General features: G+C 52.2%; 8 protein-coding genes across 8 annotated transcripts; 6 read left to right on the top strand and 2 right to left on the bottom strand.

Annotated features, from left to right (window-relative positions):
* Positions 1-331: 331 nt before the first annotated feature.
* Z518_00536 (uncharacterized protein) lies at positions 332-2,321 on the top strand (the record flags this gene model as incomplete). The annotated part of the gene is made up of 3 exons (XM_013421138.1): positions 332-897; positions 1,064-1,306; positions 1,355-2,321. 3 exons carry the CDS (start codon positions 332-334, stop codon positions 2,319-2,321), a joined length of 1,776 nt encoding a protein of 591 aa, XP_013276592.1.
* A 514-nt stretch (positions 2,322-2,835) lies between these two features.
* On the top strand, positions 2,836-4,170 carry Z518_00535 (uncharacterized protein; the record flags this gene model as incomplete). The annotated part of the gene is made up of 1 exon (XM_013421137.1): positions 2,836-4,170. The coding sequence occupies one exon, from the start codon at positions 2,836-2,838 to the stop codon at positions 4,168-4,170; it is 1,335 nt and encodes a 444-aa protein (XP_013276591.1).
* A 505-nt stretch (positions 4,171-4,675) lies between these two features.
* On the bottom strand, positions 4,676-5,026 carry Z518_00534 (uncharacterized protein; the record flags this gene model as incomplete). The annotated part of the gene is made up of 1 exon (XM_013421136.1): positions 4,676-5,026. The coding sequence occupies one exon, from the start codon at positions 5,024-5,026 to the stop codon at positions 4,676-4,678; it is 351 nt and encodes a 116-aa protein (XP_013276590.1).
* Positions 5,027-5,702: 676 nt separating this feature from the next.
* On the top strand, positions 5,703-7,004 carry Z518_00533 (uncharacterized protein; the record flags this gene model as incomplete). The annotated part of the gene is made up of 5 exons (XM_013421135.1): positions 5,703-5,898; positions 5,946-5,985; positions 6,034-6,129; positions 6,184-6,806; positions 6,868-7,004. 5 exons carry the CDS (start codon positions 5,703-5,705, stop codon positions 7,002-7,004), a joined length of 1,092 nt encoding a protein of 363 aa, XP_013276589.1.
* A 980-nt stretch (positions 7,005-7,984) lies between these two features.
* On the top strand, positions 7,985-9,588 carry Z518_00532 (uncharacterized protein; the record flags this gene model as incomplete). Its single annotated transcript, XM_013421134.1, has 2 exons — positions 7,985-8,165; positions 8,222-9,588. 2 exons carry the CDS (start codon positions 7,985-7,987, stop codon positions 9,586-9,588), a joined length of 1,548 nt encoding a protein of 515 aa, XP_013276588.1.
* Positions 9,589-10,431: 843 nt separating this feature from the next.
* On the bottom strand, positions 10,432-11,855 carry Z518_00531 (uncharacterized protein; the record flags this gene model as incomplete). Its single annotated transcript, XM_013421133.1, has 2 exons — positions 10,432-11,751; positions 11,805-11,855. The coding sequence occupies 2 exons, from the start codon at positions 11,853-11,855 to the stop codon at positions 10,432-10,434; spliced, it is 1,371 nt and encodes a 456-aa protein (XP_013276587.1).
* Positions 11,856-12,737: 882 nt separating this feature from the next.
* Z518_00530 (uncharacterized protein) lies at positions 12,738-13,527 on the top strand (the record flags this gene model as incomplete). Its single annotated transcript, XM_013421132.1, has 2 exons — positions 12,738-12,992; positions 13,048-13,527. 2 exons carry the CDS (start codon positions 12,738-12,740, stop codon positions 13,525-13,527), a joined length of 735 nt encoding a protein of 244 aa, XP_013276586.1.
* Positions 13,528-13,924: 397 nt separating this feature from the next.
* On the top strand, positions 13,925-15,188 carry Z518_00529 (uncharacterized protein; the record flags this gene model as incomplete). The annotated part of the gene is made up of 2 exons (XM_013421131.1): positions 13,925-14,251; positions 14,364-15,188. The coding sequence occupies 2 exons, from the start codon at positions 13,925-13,927 to the stop codon at positions 15,186-15,188; spliced, it is 1,152 nt and encodes a 383-aa protein (XP_013276585.1).
* Positions 15,189-15,306: the final 118 nt, after the last annotated feature.

Genomic DNA, 15,306 nt, shown 5'->3' with positions numbered 1-15,306 from the left:
CCCTCTTAGGTACTTTGCGCACACCTCCTTCTCCTCCTCTTCTTCAGATCTTTTTTCAATCCATTAACAGCAATGTGACAACCCTATTTCCATTGCCGGCATTTTGGCTCTCTCTCGTTTCGAACCTTTCCAACAATTTTCAACCGCAATTTCCTGCCACGGCCATCGCTTTGCCGACACGAGGAATTTCCTCCACCCTCTGACGGCGCGCAACCCTCTCCCGTCACCACCACGGCTCTTCCCCCATCTGTCTGCTGTCTCCAGTCTTGTCGTACTATTTCCGTTACTGACCCAGGCCCAGAAAATTCATACCGCTTCCCGACACATCAAAATGAGTCCTCGACGGTCCTCCCGTGCCCGCTCCTCTCAGCAACCTCCCCCCGGTCCCAATCACACAAATTCCCACTCCTCCAACAACTCCAAACCTGATCGAGATACTCGAGCGAGTCATCGTACCACCTCCCCGCGAAGACCCTCCACCCAACGATCCGAATCCGCTGATGGCGCCGACTCGACCTCTCGTGCGGAGCAGATCGCACCGCGTCGCAGCAGGCGAAATGGAGAGGACAAAGAGCAACCAGCTGTCAAACAACCCGTGGAGGAAGAGGAGGAGGATGATAACGAAGAGAATGGAGTCGATCCTGCTGAAGAGGAGGTCACTCGCTGTATATGTGGACAGGCGGAGTATCCTGGCCCCTCGCCCAGCATACGACAACAGCAGCCCAACACCGACACCCTGACTGATGACACGGGCAATTTCTTTGTTCAATGCGACAATTGTGGTGTCTGGCAACATGGTGGCTGTATGGGTTTGCTTGATGAGTCCATGTTGCCCGATGAGTATTACTGTGAACAATGCAAGCCAGAATTCCACAAGATTACAAAGTCTGCCAATGGGTAAGTGCGACTCCCTTCAATATGCGGCCATTGTCGGTTGCGATGGCCGCTTGGAACCGCTTTATTTCCTCTTCGGTTTTGAATATCTGTCCTGCGTCGTTGGGCTTCACTGCCGGTTGTACTTGTGGCCCATGCGAGGAACCGCGCGCTAATCAGGACATATTAGACCCAGATCTTCTCGCTACCTCCCTGTTCTTGAAGCACGGTCGACTCGATCTTCTCCCCCCTCCTCCAACCCCGAACAATCTCGCAAGAAAGATAGCAAGAACAAGCAAATCGAGAGTACGAAGAGGCGGGCGACCATGAACAGTCGCGGTGCGTATGATGAAGACGAAATGCTACGGAGAGCCATTGAGGAGAGTAAAGAAATGGGCTCTCTGGGCAAGCGGACAAGGGACGACACAGACGAGTATGGCATCAAGGGCTTCGAAGCAGGACATCTGCTAACGTGAAATAGTCAAAAGGGCAATCCAAAACGACAGCGTACGGGCTCGCATTCCTCGTCCGCCGTGTCCAAATGCAGTGAATCACCTGAGCCACATGCGGAAGATGCGCCTGGGAGAGGGACGGGATCTGGACGCACTGCTTCCCAGAAACTGAGAGGAGCCGCCGCACGAAACAACCGAGAAAAAGAGTCGAGAGATAAACAAAAGGAACAGCAGGCCGCTCAACGAGCAGAGGCGGCGAGTAAACGAAATGCTCGATCAGAGAGGAGAAGAGGAGAAGGTAACAACGCCGCCTGGGATGGCGTTTCTCGGCCTGTGGCTGACGGTCGGATAGATTCTCCACCTCCCACTCCCAGTCTCTCCCCTTCCAAATCCGCGGTGTCCAATGGCAAAGTCAACGCCGACACCCCCCCCTCGGGCCGATCGAACAACAATCGCAAAACGGGACGACCGCCGGCGAGACGAGGGAGACTGGGGAGAAATCAATATACCCGAGATCAGGCCAATGGGGAAGAGGGCGAAACGCCGATGAGAGATGCCTCCCACGATGTCAATGGAAGTGGAAGGTCCCCTCCGGGTGCCAACGGAATAAATGGTGAAAGCGGACGGAGCTCGAAAGCCAAAACTCATCCGGCCAGAACCAGCCTGAACGAGATGAAGAGACGAGTGGCTGCCATTCTGGAATTTGTTGCGCATATGCAAACGGAAGGAGGAACACAAACACAGCATTCAAGTGGAAGCACAAGCGCCAAAGGAGCCAACACACCCAACGGAGTCAAGAGCAACAATTCTCCGACGGCGAATTTGGCGAAAGCGGTGGAAGCCGGTCTGAAAGAGGTCAACTCCAAAGACGAAGACACTGGCGTGATCATGATGGATGAAAAGGACTTTGGGAATATGGGAAGTGTGGAAATGATGGAAACATTGACGAGAGAGCTGGTACAATGGCAAAGCATATATGGCGTCTATTCGCGATGACAGGACGTGGTAAAAGGGCAATGGAATTAAACTGAACTGAACTGAAACTAAGTTGGACTGACGTGATGACACCGAAAGGAACAGGGAGACTTGAAGGGCATATTTGGAGTTCGTTATGCTTTCTTGGGCAAGGCTGGCGGGAATTGGACACCAAAATGATAACCAGGATAAATTTTTTGAGTTGAGCGCATCTGGAATGACGTCGACGTCGGTGGAGAAGGGATAGTGGTGCTAAGCGGGGATATTTTCTCCAATCAGCGCCGGCTGTCCGTTGTATTAGTCAGCCTCCCCGCTGAAAAACAATATCTTGGCATCGGATCTTGGGACTACCGCCCGGGCCTCCCACGTGCCCCCACTGGATTGTCGCCTGTTGGCTTATATTTGGCTTACTCGTCCTTCGGCCGAACATCCTCCCTTCCCATCATAATACCTCCAGAACTTTGCTCCCAATAATGGCTCACTTCATCATGCCAGATTCATCTCACCTTTCGAGTTCTCGCAAGATACCGACACGATGGCCCAAAACTCTACCGCCCAGTCTGCAACTCCCGGTCGTGCTCCTCGCAAACCATACGTTCGATTGGTCACGGATAAACGACGTGAGCAGAATAGGAGGGCCCAGAAGGCATATCGCGAGAGACTAAAGAAGAAACTCAAGGTCCTCGAGGAGCAAGCTGTCTCAACCTCCAGCAACCTCGATACCCCCCTGGTGTCCACCACCGACATCAACGTGGAAGATGTCCCTTTGTTTCGGAAGCCCTCCCAGACGACAAATCGCCTAGACCCTCGCGTCATCGATCTGGCAGATGCATTCGTGGCTGCTGGAGACCTGCCCTTTGGCCAAGGGTCGATTCCGAGTATTCGGGCACCGGTCGCTCCTCCTTCTCCCACCCCCGATCTCGAGTCAGTGGAGCACGTTCACGATGACTATGGCGATATGAACCTGGGGGGGATCTGGGCAGGGCCGCAGAATTCCCCCCGCCAGGACTCCGTTCCGTCTGCGTCTCATTCGAAATCCCCGGTCCGGATGACCTTTGCACCCCACCGTATTCCCAATAGATTCCGCTTCCCTTCTCCCAAGACCGTTGCGGATCCCTACATCAACCATATGCGCCTGGTTGGTGAGGACAACATTGAAGCCTCCCTCGCCATTGGCCTATCGATCGGTATCTCTCGCTCCGCATACCTCAACGACCATCCTTCCAATTTCCCCAGTTGCTACGTCGCTCTCAACAATCTGTACCCAAGGAACTCAACATCGAGCCATGTAGAGTACCAATTCTTCGACACCGCCATCTCGATCACGCCTCAATTGCATCATCACATGAACTCCGTCAACAGCACCCTCCGCCCCAGCCCTGCCCAGCTGCTCCACCCGCACCCCAGCTACCTCGACTGTATCATATTCCCCCATTTCCGGGACCAAGCGGTCCGTGCCGCCGTCCAAGGTGTCCTCGACCACGCCGAATTGTTCCAGGACCTTGTGCACGGTGGACTCGTATGTTGGGGAGGAACCTCGGGGCTGGTGAACAGGTATTCGAGAAAACCTTCGTGCCGGAAGCGGGATATGCGCGATAGTGTAGCGTGGAGCACTCGCAGCTGGGAAGCGAAGCGATGGTTCTTGAAGAAGTGGACGTGGTTGATTGGGACCGAGGAGGATGAAGAGGCCAGAGGTGATGTCGATGGCATCTGGAAGAGTAGTCGGTGGTGGCGGAGTATGAGAGGCGAGTTCGATAGCGACGAGGAAGATGAAGCTGAAGATGAGGTCCAGGAGATCCTAGATGAAGAGCAGGATAAAAAGTTCACCGACGGGTCCGGCCGCGGTCACGGTCGGTCAGAGCGTCCGTAAAGGCCATGGGCATTGTTTGTGACGTCGACCGAGCCAACGTTCTGGTTCCGATTCAATCCATGACTTCCACCCAAAGCGATAAGTATGCCGCTGCGACAACTGGGGAAAATTTGGAATATATCAGAATACAGCACTCCTCCAGGCACGGCTAGGACTTGACAGAGTTCAGATAAATTCGGATCCTGAATTTCCATACCCGAATCTCCGAAGTCCCAGCTCAAAATCCTGGGAAATTTCCACTTGCCTCTCAACGCCACACATTTCTCATTCGGATCTCCCGGATTCCAACTCGTAGAGGAGGCGGGCGAATCTGCCTCTCCTTTTGCTCCTGATCTCGCGCCAGGCGGTCATCGGAGACTTGTTGGCCCAGTCCCTGTACTTACCCCCGGCTTGCCGATCTTCAGGTGCTCCATACATCTGGCCCGTCTCTGCCTCTTTATCTCTACTTGCTTGCCTTTAGGAACATTAGAGTAGCCATTTATCTTGTGCTCGGCCCCACCTTGACCTAGAGTCTGAGAATGAAACTAGGGACCCGAGAGTCTGTTTTATCCTCGTTGTCATTCCCGTTCCGTCGCTGGCGATTCGACTGGTATGGAGACGCGTCAAACGAGACTTTTTCCTTGACAGGATCGACAGCTTCGCTATTTGCGAATGCTTGAGCCGGTGCATCTACCCAGTCTCGCATCCTGTCTTCTGCAGTCAGCATTTCTCGTAATTGCGCGATCTCAGCATCTCGTGCTCTCGGCAGCTGGGTGGTGCGCAACAGCTCTGATGTAAGCAGCTCAATTTTATGCCGATTCGCTATTACAGTGCGCATGAGGCCAGACATGTAAACCTGGATTTGGAGGGGCGACATATCTCCAAAGGCCTCTGAGCCATTTATTTTATGAAGAGTTGAGATATCATATCTGACACCTCATTCTGTCTTGCTGGTAAATGAAGTAGATGGAACATGAAATACTCCAACAAATTATCCTTCGAAAGACAAAGCATTGTCATGGCGAGCGGTGTTCAGTTCAGGTAGTTTCGGCGGCTAGTGAGTAAATTAGAGGCCGCTGATGGTATTCTTGCTTAGACTGGCCATCACCATGAATCGTGACCGACAATATACACTGAAATATCGTTGATGGAGGAGAGAGATCAAGGAGAAAGCAGAGGAGGGCCGTGGAGCTATTCCAATTTGGGAATAAGCTCTTACCTGGAAACAAGAAAGCGGACAAGCAAGCGGACAAGCAACACCTTCAAGCCGACCAAATTCCCTCCCACGGCATCATGTCCAATCACTAACTTTGCCTTCGTTTTTCTCATCGTTCCCTTCTAACTGCGGCTCGTGCCACCTTCACGTTTTTGGGGGGCACAAGACTCTTCACATAATCCTGACACAGAATCGGCCCTTTTTCATTTCTGGTGCTCCTGTTGCCCTTGTCTTCAAGGAATGGTTCAAAAGTCCTTGGACTCGGCCTAGAACCTTAATAGCTCTGTTCTGAGTTTCCTGCGCTCTTGGGAATCAGATCTTGTCGGCGGCCATTGCCATGTCGGGAGGTAGGCTGAAATTCTCGCCTCCACCCTTGATCGGGCCACAATATAGCAACAATGTATTGACTGTCGTCCTAGAACCCCCCCGGATTGTCCCTTTAACCTGTCATGGCCACTCGAGGCCCATCACTCATTTGAGCTTCTCGTCGATCGTGGATGACGACCAATATTATCTCATCTCCGCCTGCAAAGGTATGCTTTCCAATGATCCGGGTCAGGCTTCATCTAACGGACCCCAGACAACAATCCGATGCTAAGAGATGGCATGACCGGAGACTGGTACGATGTGCGATGTGCTTGAAGAATCCTCTGCTCATTTTGCCCTAGGATAGGAACTTTCATCGGACACAAGGGCGCCGTATGGTCATCGAGACTGTCTTCCGATGCCAAAATTGCCGCCACTGGCTCCGCCGATTTCACAGCGTCAGACCAGATTGATAGCGCACATGAGAAACGTAACCGACTGACAATATATAGGAGAATCTGGGATCCACGGACTGGAGAATGCTTGCACATCCTCACTCACAACCACATCGTTCGCGCTGTTTCCTTTCCGATTCAGGAAAACCCCCTGTGTGTAGCCACCGGCGGACAGGACAAGAAGCTCAAGATATTCGATCTCAGTCGCGGTGGCAGTGCGGCTTCTCCCGAACAAGCAAATGGCACATCTCCCATCACTCCCACCACCACGTCGGAAGGGCACGAAATCGGAGCGGGAGAACATGGCGGAAGTATCAAGTCCATTGTATGGAACGTCGATTACAATATTTTGACCACGGCCAGCGACGACAAGACCATTCGGTGGTGGGATTTGCGGACCCAACACGCCATTGCCAGCGTCAAGACCGACCGAGACATCACGTCGTGCGAGCTCTCGACTAATAGAGCTGAGGACAGTGATCCGGGAATCCTCAGTGTGGCTGCTGGACATTCCTGTTTCTTTTTCGATGCAGGGAGACCGGGAGAAGTGATCAAGCAGGTCAATTTTGACCATGACGTCGCCAGTGTGGCCATCAACCCCAGCAGTGGACGTTTCGTGACGGGCGGGGGGGTTGACACATGGGTTCGAGTGTGGGATTTTGCTCACGAAAAGGAACTCGGTAGGGCCTACGACTCATTTTTCCTTTGCGCTGTGTTTTGGTTGTTAATTGATCCCGACAGAGGTTCTCAAAGGTCATCATGGCCCCATTTGGTCCATCGCATTTTCCCCGGACGGCAAAATCTATGCCACCGGGAGTGAAGATGGAACCATCAAGTTATGGAAATCTTGCAAGGAGCCCTATGGCCTCTGGCGCTGAGCCCAACGTTGACTGCACCCACTCGGTTTTCAAGAATGATCGTGCTACCACCATGGTCGTCGCGCGTCATTGAGCAGAAAATTTCCCAGCGGGTTCTATCTTCGTGAGAGCTATGTCTAGGAAAAATAACGCCCTTCATCGTTGTCACGAATAATGGCCCAAACAAATCCCACGCGGGCGGCTCAAAGGTGGATGATCGGCGGGACCGAGGAGCAAAGGCCGGTACGCTGCCATTGGTAGAGTCTCATAGCTGTTTTAGGCGTTGTCCCCGGCTAAACCCAGCAATAAAGCTTGGGGAAATATTTTCATGCAGGGATCATGGAGCTTGGGTCATCGGAAGTTTGGAGAGGAACGAAACGTTGACTCCGGTCGATAGAGCTAAGGCTTGAACTTGAGATGGACAGCGAGAGGGCTCCTACCGTGCCGAGAGCTTCTTGACGACCAAGGGGTCCGTAAATGACTGAGCAGAACAGCAGAGGGGGATAACAGACTGCGGACCAATAAAGGCCTTGAGTCCACTGCTCATAACCAAGAATCCTCAGTGGCTCGGCGGCCCGACACCGCCGAATGCAGAGAACCAATATACTTGATGGTTATCACTCCACTCGGATATTTTGGGTCTGCAGAGCCTCTCCCACTTCCGCTCCCACTCCCACCGCTAACCAGGTCATTGTTCACTTGCTCTACCACTCTGCTCGATGCCCATCCTCCATTCGTTTGGCACTATTCTTTTAGCGAGACGTGTGCCACCAACGAGATCTGTCATTCGCTTGTCCTGAGCTCCGACTTTTCAATTGTCCGTCGTCACACATTGGCTGCGCTGGTCGCCCGCACTCCCGCATGCTCACCTCTATTCGGGCTCGGCTTTTCATCATCTCCCCACATTGGCATTGACAACACTCTTTTCCATCCATTTTGTCTCGAGCTCAGTTGCCTATTCCAACGTGCTCACCATGTCCAAATCCTCGGCGCGCCATAAAATGGACCGCGTCACTCTTCCGGACCACGAGAAATTGGAAAGAGTGTTCCAGTCGACGGGGGAATATCACCAACATCATGGATCGCCATCCCAGAAAACCGCCTGGCCTCGTTGGCACCGGAGAGGGAAAGAGAAAAGCAGCATAGCGCTGGCGTGTACGTGGGTGGTGGACCATCAGATCGGTAAGGACACGGCGGGAAAATGGCCGTCTGCACCATCGGATTGACTTTCGTTCCAGGCATATCACTCAACCTCATGTCGATGCTCTTTTTCATCCACCTCCTCTTCCCCGCCGCCCGACATCATACCCAGAAATTCTTCCGCATCTCCTACTACAACCCAGTCACCGGAACCTTCGCCCTTGGCTGGGACGACACCTTTTTCGTCTTCTACTGGATCATTGTCTTCACCGGTCTCCGCTGTGCCGTGATGGACTATCTCCTCACCCCTCTGGCCTCTGTCCTGGGCATCAAGAAGAAAAAGCCGAAAGTGCGATTCGCCGAGCAAGCTTGGATTCTGATCTACTACTCCCTTTCATGGAGCATCGGAATGTACATCATGACTCACGCTGACTACTGGCTCGACCTGCGGGCGTTGTGGCGGAATTGGCCCATTCGTGAGATGGACGGCCTCGCAAAGTGGTACTATCTGGTCCAATTCGGCTTTTACTTGCAGCAAATTGTGGTGGTGAATATTGAAGAGCGTCGGAAGGACTATGCGCAGATGTTCATTCACCATATCGTCACCTGTACCCTCATGTTCACATCCTACGGCTACCACCAATCCCGGGTCGGAACACTCATCCTCTGTCTGATGGACGTGGTGGATCTGTTCCTGCCTCTCGCCAAAATCCTCCGATACCTCCACTTCACCGTCGCCTGTGACATTACCTTTGGCATTTTTATGGTCACGTGGCTGGCTGCGAGGCATTTCCTCTACATGTGGGTCTGTTACAGCATCTACGCACATATCCCGCAGGAAATCCAATACGGATGTTACAAAGGCAGTGCCTTGGATCTTCAAGGACCCATTCCCACGCCCAACGACTGGGATCATCTCACACAACCGTTCCGCGACCCCGTGGGATTGGTCTGCTGGAACAACGACATCAAATGGGCGTTTCTGGGCATGCTCCTCGCTCTACAGGGCATCCTCCTCCTCTGGTTTGTCATGATCGTCAAAGTCGCATATAAAGTCATTACAGGGCAAGGAGCCGAGGATGTCCGTTCCGATGACGAGGATGAGGACGAAGGGGAGGTTCTCGATGAGAAAGCATCTCTCGCCCAACAGAACTACATCGAGGATGTCCACATTTGTGTGGAACCGCCACCGTATCTCGAAAGCGAGATCCTCAGCACCGACCCCAACTTTTCCTTCTCCTCCCCTCACGCCCGATCGAAATCCAAATCCAAACCATCTCCCTCGTCCGCAAGGCGACCGAGCCCGGCGTCCTCTTCCGCCTCAGGATCGAGCTCGAGCGGCTCGCGGAGGAAATCAAAGCACGAGTCCGCGCATTCCTCGGGCGTCAATCTTCTCGCGGGAAGCAGTGACCGCAAGGAACTCCTCGGCCGTATTGGGTGCGACAAGGGATCTGTTTCGGATTGATTGGATTTGATGTCATAATGTTGGTCTGCCGGAAGAATGAGATCCCGCGGAGTACAAATTCGTGTTTTTGGTGTTTTGTTCTAGATCCACCGTCTGAGTTTTCCATGAAATGGGGTCTCTGTCTGATATCCCCAGATCATCGAGCGAGACTGAACACGAAGAGAACGAACAAGACAACGAAGACAAGCACGACAGAACACACCTCTCGACCTCTCTATCTACCTACATTCTGACCCTGGCACGGCGAAAGCAGAGCACAGCAGTCAAACGACCCGTGATGAGGTTCTGACTTTTTTTTTTAATATCATTATCCCCTGCCTACCTCTCCACCTTTTCCCTTATTCAGTCCTCTTGTCTTCCCTCCCATTTCATTGCATAGCACTGTATTGGCTTGAGGCAATATCGACAGACCATAGTATATACCTAATCCCGGCGAAGTCATGCAGCATTATACCCTCAACCTCGCATAAGTCGTTGGCATCACTACACAAACTCGGTCGTCGATTTCTATCGACGTCGATCATTGTTTGCATGCTTTATGAGACATGGCGATATTTACCCTTGATAGATAGTATGACCATACTCTATATTTATGAACTGTGTGGCGAATGAATGAATGAATGGCATGATATGAATTTTCCCGGAGGCAAACAAAAGTTTTCACCTCGGGATAAATCCAACATGTATTTCGTCCAGCGCGCACCAAGAGGAATTTGCTCTGTTCTTCTCTGCTGGTCCGCCGAAAACGGTCTATATGTAAAATACAGGGTACGAACCAGGCTCATCGGGCAGACTGATATGTCAATGTCCCAATCCCGGGTCCTTCCTCAATTTCGAATCAGATTACAAGTACAGACCCTCGGGCTCACCCTCATTCTTGGTCTTCATCACGCTGTCCTTTGCACTTCTGAAATCGGCCATGTTGACACGCATTCTCCTTTCACGAAGCGCCCGCAATCCGGCTTCCGAACAGATGGCCTTGATATCCGCACCGCTGAGGTCGTCTTTCTGAGCAATGAACTCATCCAAGTCCACATCTTCCGCCAGACTCATCTTGCTGGTGTGAAGAGTGAAAATCTTCTTTTTCGTGTTGGTATCGGGATTCTCGAACAGTATCTTGCGGTCGATGCGTCCCGGCCTGATCAAGGCCGGGTCGAGAGTCTCGATTTTGTTGGTGGCCATGATGACTTTGACGTCGCCTCGATCATCGAACCCATCCAGTTGATTCAGCAACTCAAGCATGGTTCTTTGGATCTCTCGTTCACCGCCCGAGGTGGACTCGTATCGTTTCGTGCCGATGGCGTCGATCTCGTCGATAAAGACAATACTCGGGGAATTCTCCGCTGCGACTTGGAAAAGCTGACGCACCAATCTCGGACCATCGCCCAGATATTTTTGAATGAGTTCAGAGCCGACAATGCGCAGAAAAGTTGCTGATGTTTGATTGGCGACCGCTTTCGCGAGCAAGGTCTTTCCTGTCCCCGGCGCGCCGTACAGGATGACGCCTTTGGGTGGCTTGATACCCATCTCTTCGTACAATTCCGGATGTAATAACGGGAGTTCCACGGCCTCGCGGACTTCCTGGATCTGGGATTCTAATCCACCGATATCCGCGTAAGATTCTGTGGGGGCCTTGTCCAATTTCATGACGGAAACCAGTGGATCGGCGTCATCAGTCAACACGCCAACGACAGAAACCGATTTGTGATGCAAGAGGACGGAGGCGCCCGGTTCGAGGAGATCCTTATCGACGAAAGACATAATCGAGACATAGTATTCGGGACCAGTCGCGCTGGAAACAATGGCGTGATCGTCATCGATGAGTTCTTCCAGGTTACCCACCCCCATCGGGCTTCCTCGCATATCATCCACGCGACTTCTTTCATCTGCATTTCGATCGGGTGCGTCGCCTTCTGTCGCAGAGGCCGGAGCTTGTGTTTGAGCGGCTTTGGCCTTGCGTATGCGCTCTTGATTTTCGACATATTCCTCCTCTAGGAGGAGATGGTCATGTGTCCGCTGCATTCTCAAATATCTTAATTTGCATCTGGCCGTTGGGTAGATGGTTGGAAGCTTTGCAGCCGCGCTTGGACCGGCTTGTTTGCGCTTCTTTCGTCCAATTCTGGTAGTGGGCTGCGGCGGAGGTTCGTACTTGGGCTTGTCCTTCTGGAAGTTGAATTAACATTCGCTCAGTCTTGTACGTATCACATCCTACATACCTTCTTGTCCTTGTCATCTTTGCCTCCTTGACCTGGAGGGCCGCCTCCCATTTGTGATTGTTGATTCCCCTTTTGGATTTGTCAGTTAACGCATTGGATATGAGGCGGTTCTTAATTCGTACCATGGCTTCCACAGCAGAGCGGAGATGAGGGCCGAAGACTACAGAGCCAGGCGATGGCAAGAAAAGAAAGTTGTTGTGTTGATTTAGATACAATACAATGATAAAAAGGCTGATTGCCCGGTGAAACCAAGATGCAAATGCGTGACGCTGCCCAGTCGCGCCTGGAGGAGATGCCAAGACCCTGGACCTGAGTGGTAGCTGGAGCACGTGATTCTATCACGTGATAACACGTGACGACCAACCCTGCGTATAGATAGGCACTTCTCTACCATTACGTAGGCGCCCAGCCAGCAACCCGTTGGCTCCTACCAGTCCACTTGGCGAGCCCCGGCGACCAAGTCACTTCTTCGACCTCGCGGGTGACAACCACTGGGCTGGCGGCACTTGTGAGGCCACAAACCATAAACCATAAACCACAAAACCAACAAACCACATCCATAACCACAAAACACAAACTAGGCAACACGTCCTCGATCCTCTGTACGGTGGCTGTGTGATCCAACATCTCATCAGACAACTTCCACTAAAATCTACCTTCCTCTCCCTCTGAATCCGATCTCTCCAAACCTGACTTGCACCACGAACTACCTGCGGGTCATCTTTCTTCGATGTGATTCCGTCGAGCAGACAGCCTTGTTCTCTTTCCGCTGAAGTCCCAACTCTCATTCATCTCCTTAGAACTTATTCCCGTTACTCTCAGCCTTTCCATTATTGTCCTCTAGATTTCCTTGCCATCATAGTTCTCAGATCTATTCCTCCGTATTCATCTTTCTCCTCTCGGGTCTCCCTTCGGCATTGCTGGTCAAGAGAGATGGCTGGACACAAGGCACGAAGAATAGCCAAAGATTTGGCGGACATCCGTGCAGACACGACCTCACAGATCTTTGCGGAAACCGTCGGGGACAGCATCACGAATCTTCGAGGTTCCTTCAAAGGTCCTTCGGGAACACCATACGAAGGTGGAACATATACGGTCTCTATCAACATCCCCAATGAATACCCCTTCAAACCGCCGGTGATGAAGTTCACCACCAAGATATGGCACCCGAATATCTCCAGTCAAACTGTAAGCTTGCCAACAACATCTGTCGTGGGACATTCGATGCTGACTCTGACGTCAGGGTGCCATTTGCCTCGACACTCTCAGCACAGGCTGGTCACCTGTTCTGACGATCAAATCGGCCATGATCTCATTGCAATCCTTGCTCAGTTCACCCGAGCCAAAAGACCCGCAAGACGCCGTCGTTGCCCAACAGCTGATCAAAAACCCCAAAGAATTTGAGAGACAAGCAAGAGAATGGGCAGTCAAGTATGCGGGAGCCCCCAAATCGTTCATCGGGGAGAGCAGTGGTGGAGCAACGGCTCAGTCCATTGAGGAGGCTGAGAAGGAGAGTCAGGAGAGAGAAGCGGCGGCCAACATTGCGGTATACGATGGGTACAACAAGGATTTAATTGATCGGTTCGTCATGATGGGTTTTGATGTGGAACGGGTGGTGGAAGCATTCAATTACGTTGGCATTGACCGAAACGGTGGACAAGACTACGAATTGGAAGAAGCCTACATGGGAGATATCACCGCCCGATTGCTGGGTGAACCCTGAGCGACGAGGCCTGTTATTATTATGAGCTCGGTGATTTGTTGCATAAAAAGCGGTGGTGTTAGCTTGACGGCAGAACTACGCATCCTACGGGCGTTGTGAGATGGTATATGACGAGAAATATGACGCTATGGGAAAATGAATACATAGTCTGTCCGGAAAAGTATTGTCACGTCGCATTTTGGTGAAAATAATCTCGCTCGACAAAAGCGAATGCAGTCGTGTCCATGTGCTCCAAGTTCGCCTTATTTCCACTAGCTCGACCAATAGCCTCCAATAATCTGCCTGGCTCGTGCAGGTCACCTTCCCAAACAACCAACTCCACAAACTGGAACGACAATAGCAGGCTGAGACGAAGCTTTGCGCGGATCTCAGTGAACGTGCGACGCTCACTGTGATCATGATCGAAGACGACTTCTACAGAACGTCGTCGCAATACCGTTACTGGTCATATACCCAAGAAAGCCTCGCTCGAATACGGCAGAACACCAACGATCTCGCCTCTGAGCGAGTTAGAGCCGCCTTCCGGAGAGCCAAATCGGCCAATGTGGTTCAGAATGGAAGTAACGATGATCCCGCCAATGGAGGCGGAGCGGACGCCGCGGATGCAGAGGTCGATATTCAGACCCTCACCGTGGACGAAGAATTGAAAATTGTGGAATGGGGTTGCTCAAAGATCATAGATATGGGCGAGGCCATGAATCCGAGAATACCATCAAACGTCGTGGTATGGGTCTTTTTCTGTTCCTCCATATATCTCTCGGAGCCCCTTTACAGGATTTGTCCCCTGGGTTTTGCGTCTCCTTCTACAGATGTGGGCGGTTCTGATTTCGATCCAGGCTACTGCAATCCAGTATCTCCGCCGCTTCTATCTCACACATTCCCCCATGACGTATCATCCGAAACAAATAATGATGTGTGCTCTCTACCTTGCAACCAAGGCCGACCATTTCTACATATCTCTGCCGAAGTTTGTTGCCGAGCTTGAAAATGTCAGCGAAGACGACGTCAAAGCTCCCGAATTCCTGCTCCTCCAGGGACTCCGCTTCACGCTCGACGTGCGCCATCCCATGAAAGGGCTAGCAGGCGGACATATCGAGATGAACGTCATGGCCGAAGAGGGCCAACTCGGGCCCATTTCGAAATCTACGGGTTCGGCCAAGCGGATCGGCACGGCCGCGGATCAGGCGAAGACGTTACTCGCCACGGCCGCACAGATGACCGACGCATATTTCCTCTACACGCCCAGCCAAATCTGGCTTGCTGCCATGATGGTCGCGGACAGAGAACTGGTCGACACGTATCTGGAGCGGAAATTGTCCCAGCTCCCGCTCACCGAAGCCGCCGCGTCGCTGGAACCGAAGCTGGTGTCGACGATCTCCGCCTGCGCGACGCTCCTAGCCTCTTATCGCCTACCAGATGATGATTCAACACAGCGGAGAGAGATGAAGCGTATTAGGAAGAAATTGACCGTCTGCCAGAATCCCGAGAAGATGGACATCGTCGCTGTCGCGAGGGCCAAGGCTGCAGAAAAGAGGGAAGGCGATGGGAGTGATGCTGAAAAGGCCCTCAAGAAACGCAAGCTCGAAAGAGAGAGATTGGAAAGGGACGGGGACGTGTTTGGGCCTGATTTAAAAAAGGTCCCTGGTTCTGGTGAAGTCTGAAGAAGAGCTTGAGCTGAGACCGGGCCAGGAAAAGCATCTTTGCTGGCGTTGCGGGAGTACATTTGGTAGGAAAGACCTAGCGAGGGAACAGATACTTACTAGATATCTCGAATGAGTA

The sequence above is a fragment of the Rhinocladiella mackenziei genome (assembly GCF_000835555.1).
Source record: "Rhinocladiella mackenziei CBS 650.93 unplaced genomic scaffold supercont1.1, whole genome shotgun sequence".
Classification (NCBI taxonomy): domain Eukaryota; kingdom Fungi; phylum Ascomycota; class Eurotiomycetes; order Chaetothyriales; family Herpotrichiellaceae; genus Rhinocladiella; species Rhinocladiella mackenziei.
The sequence above is the reverse complement of the archived record's forward strand: the minus strand, read 5'-3'. Positions and strand labels throughout refer to the sequence as shown.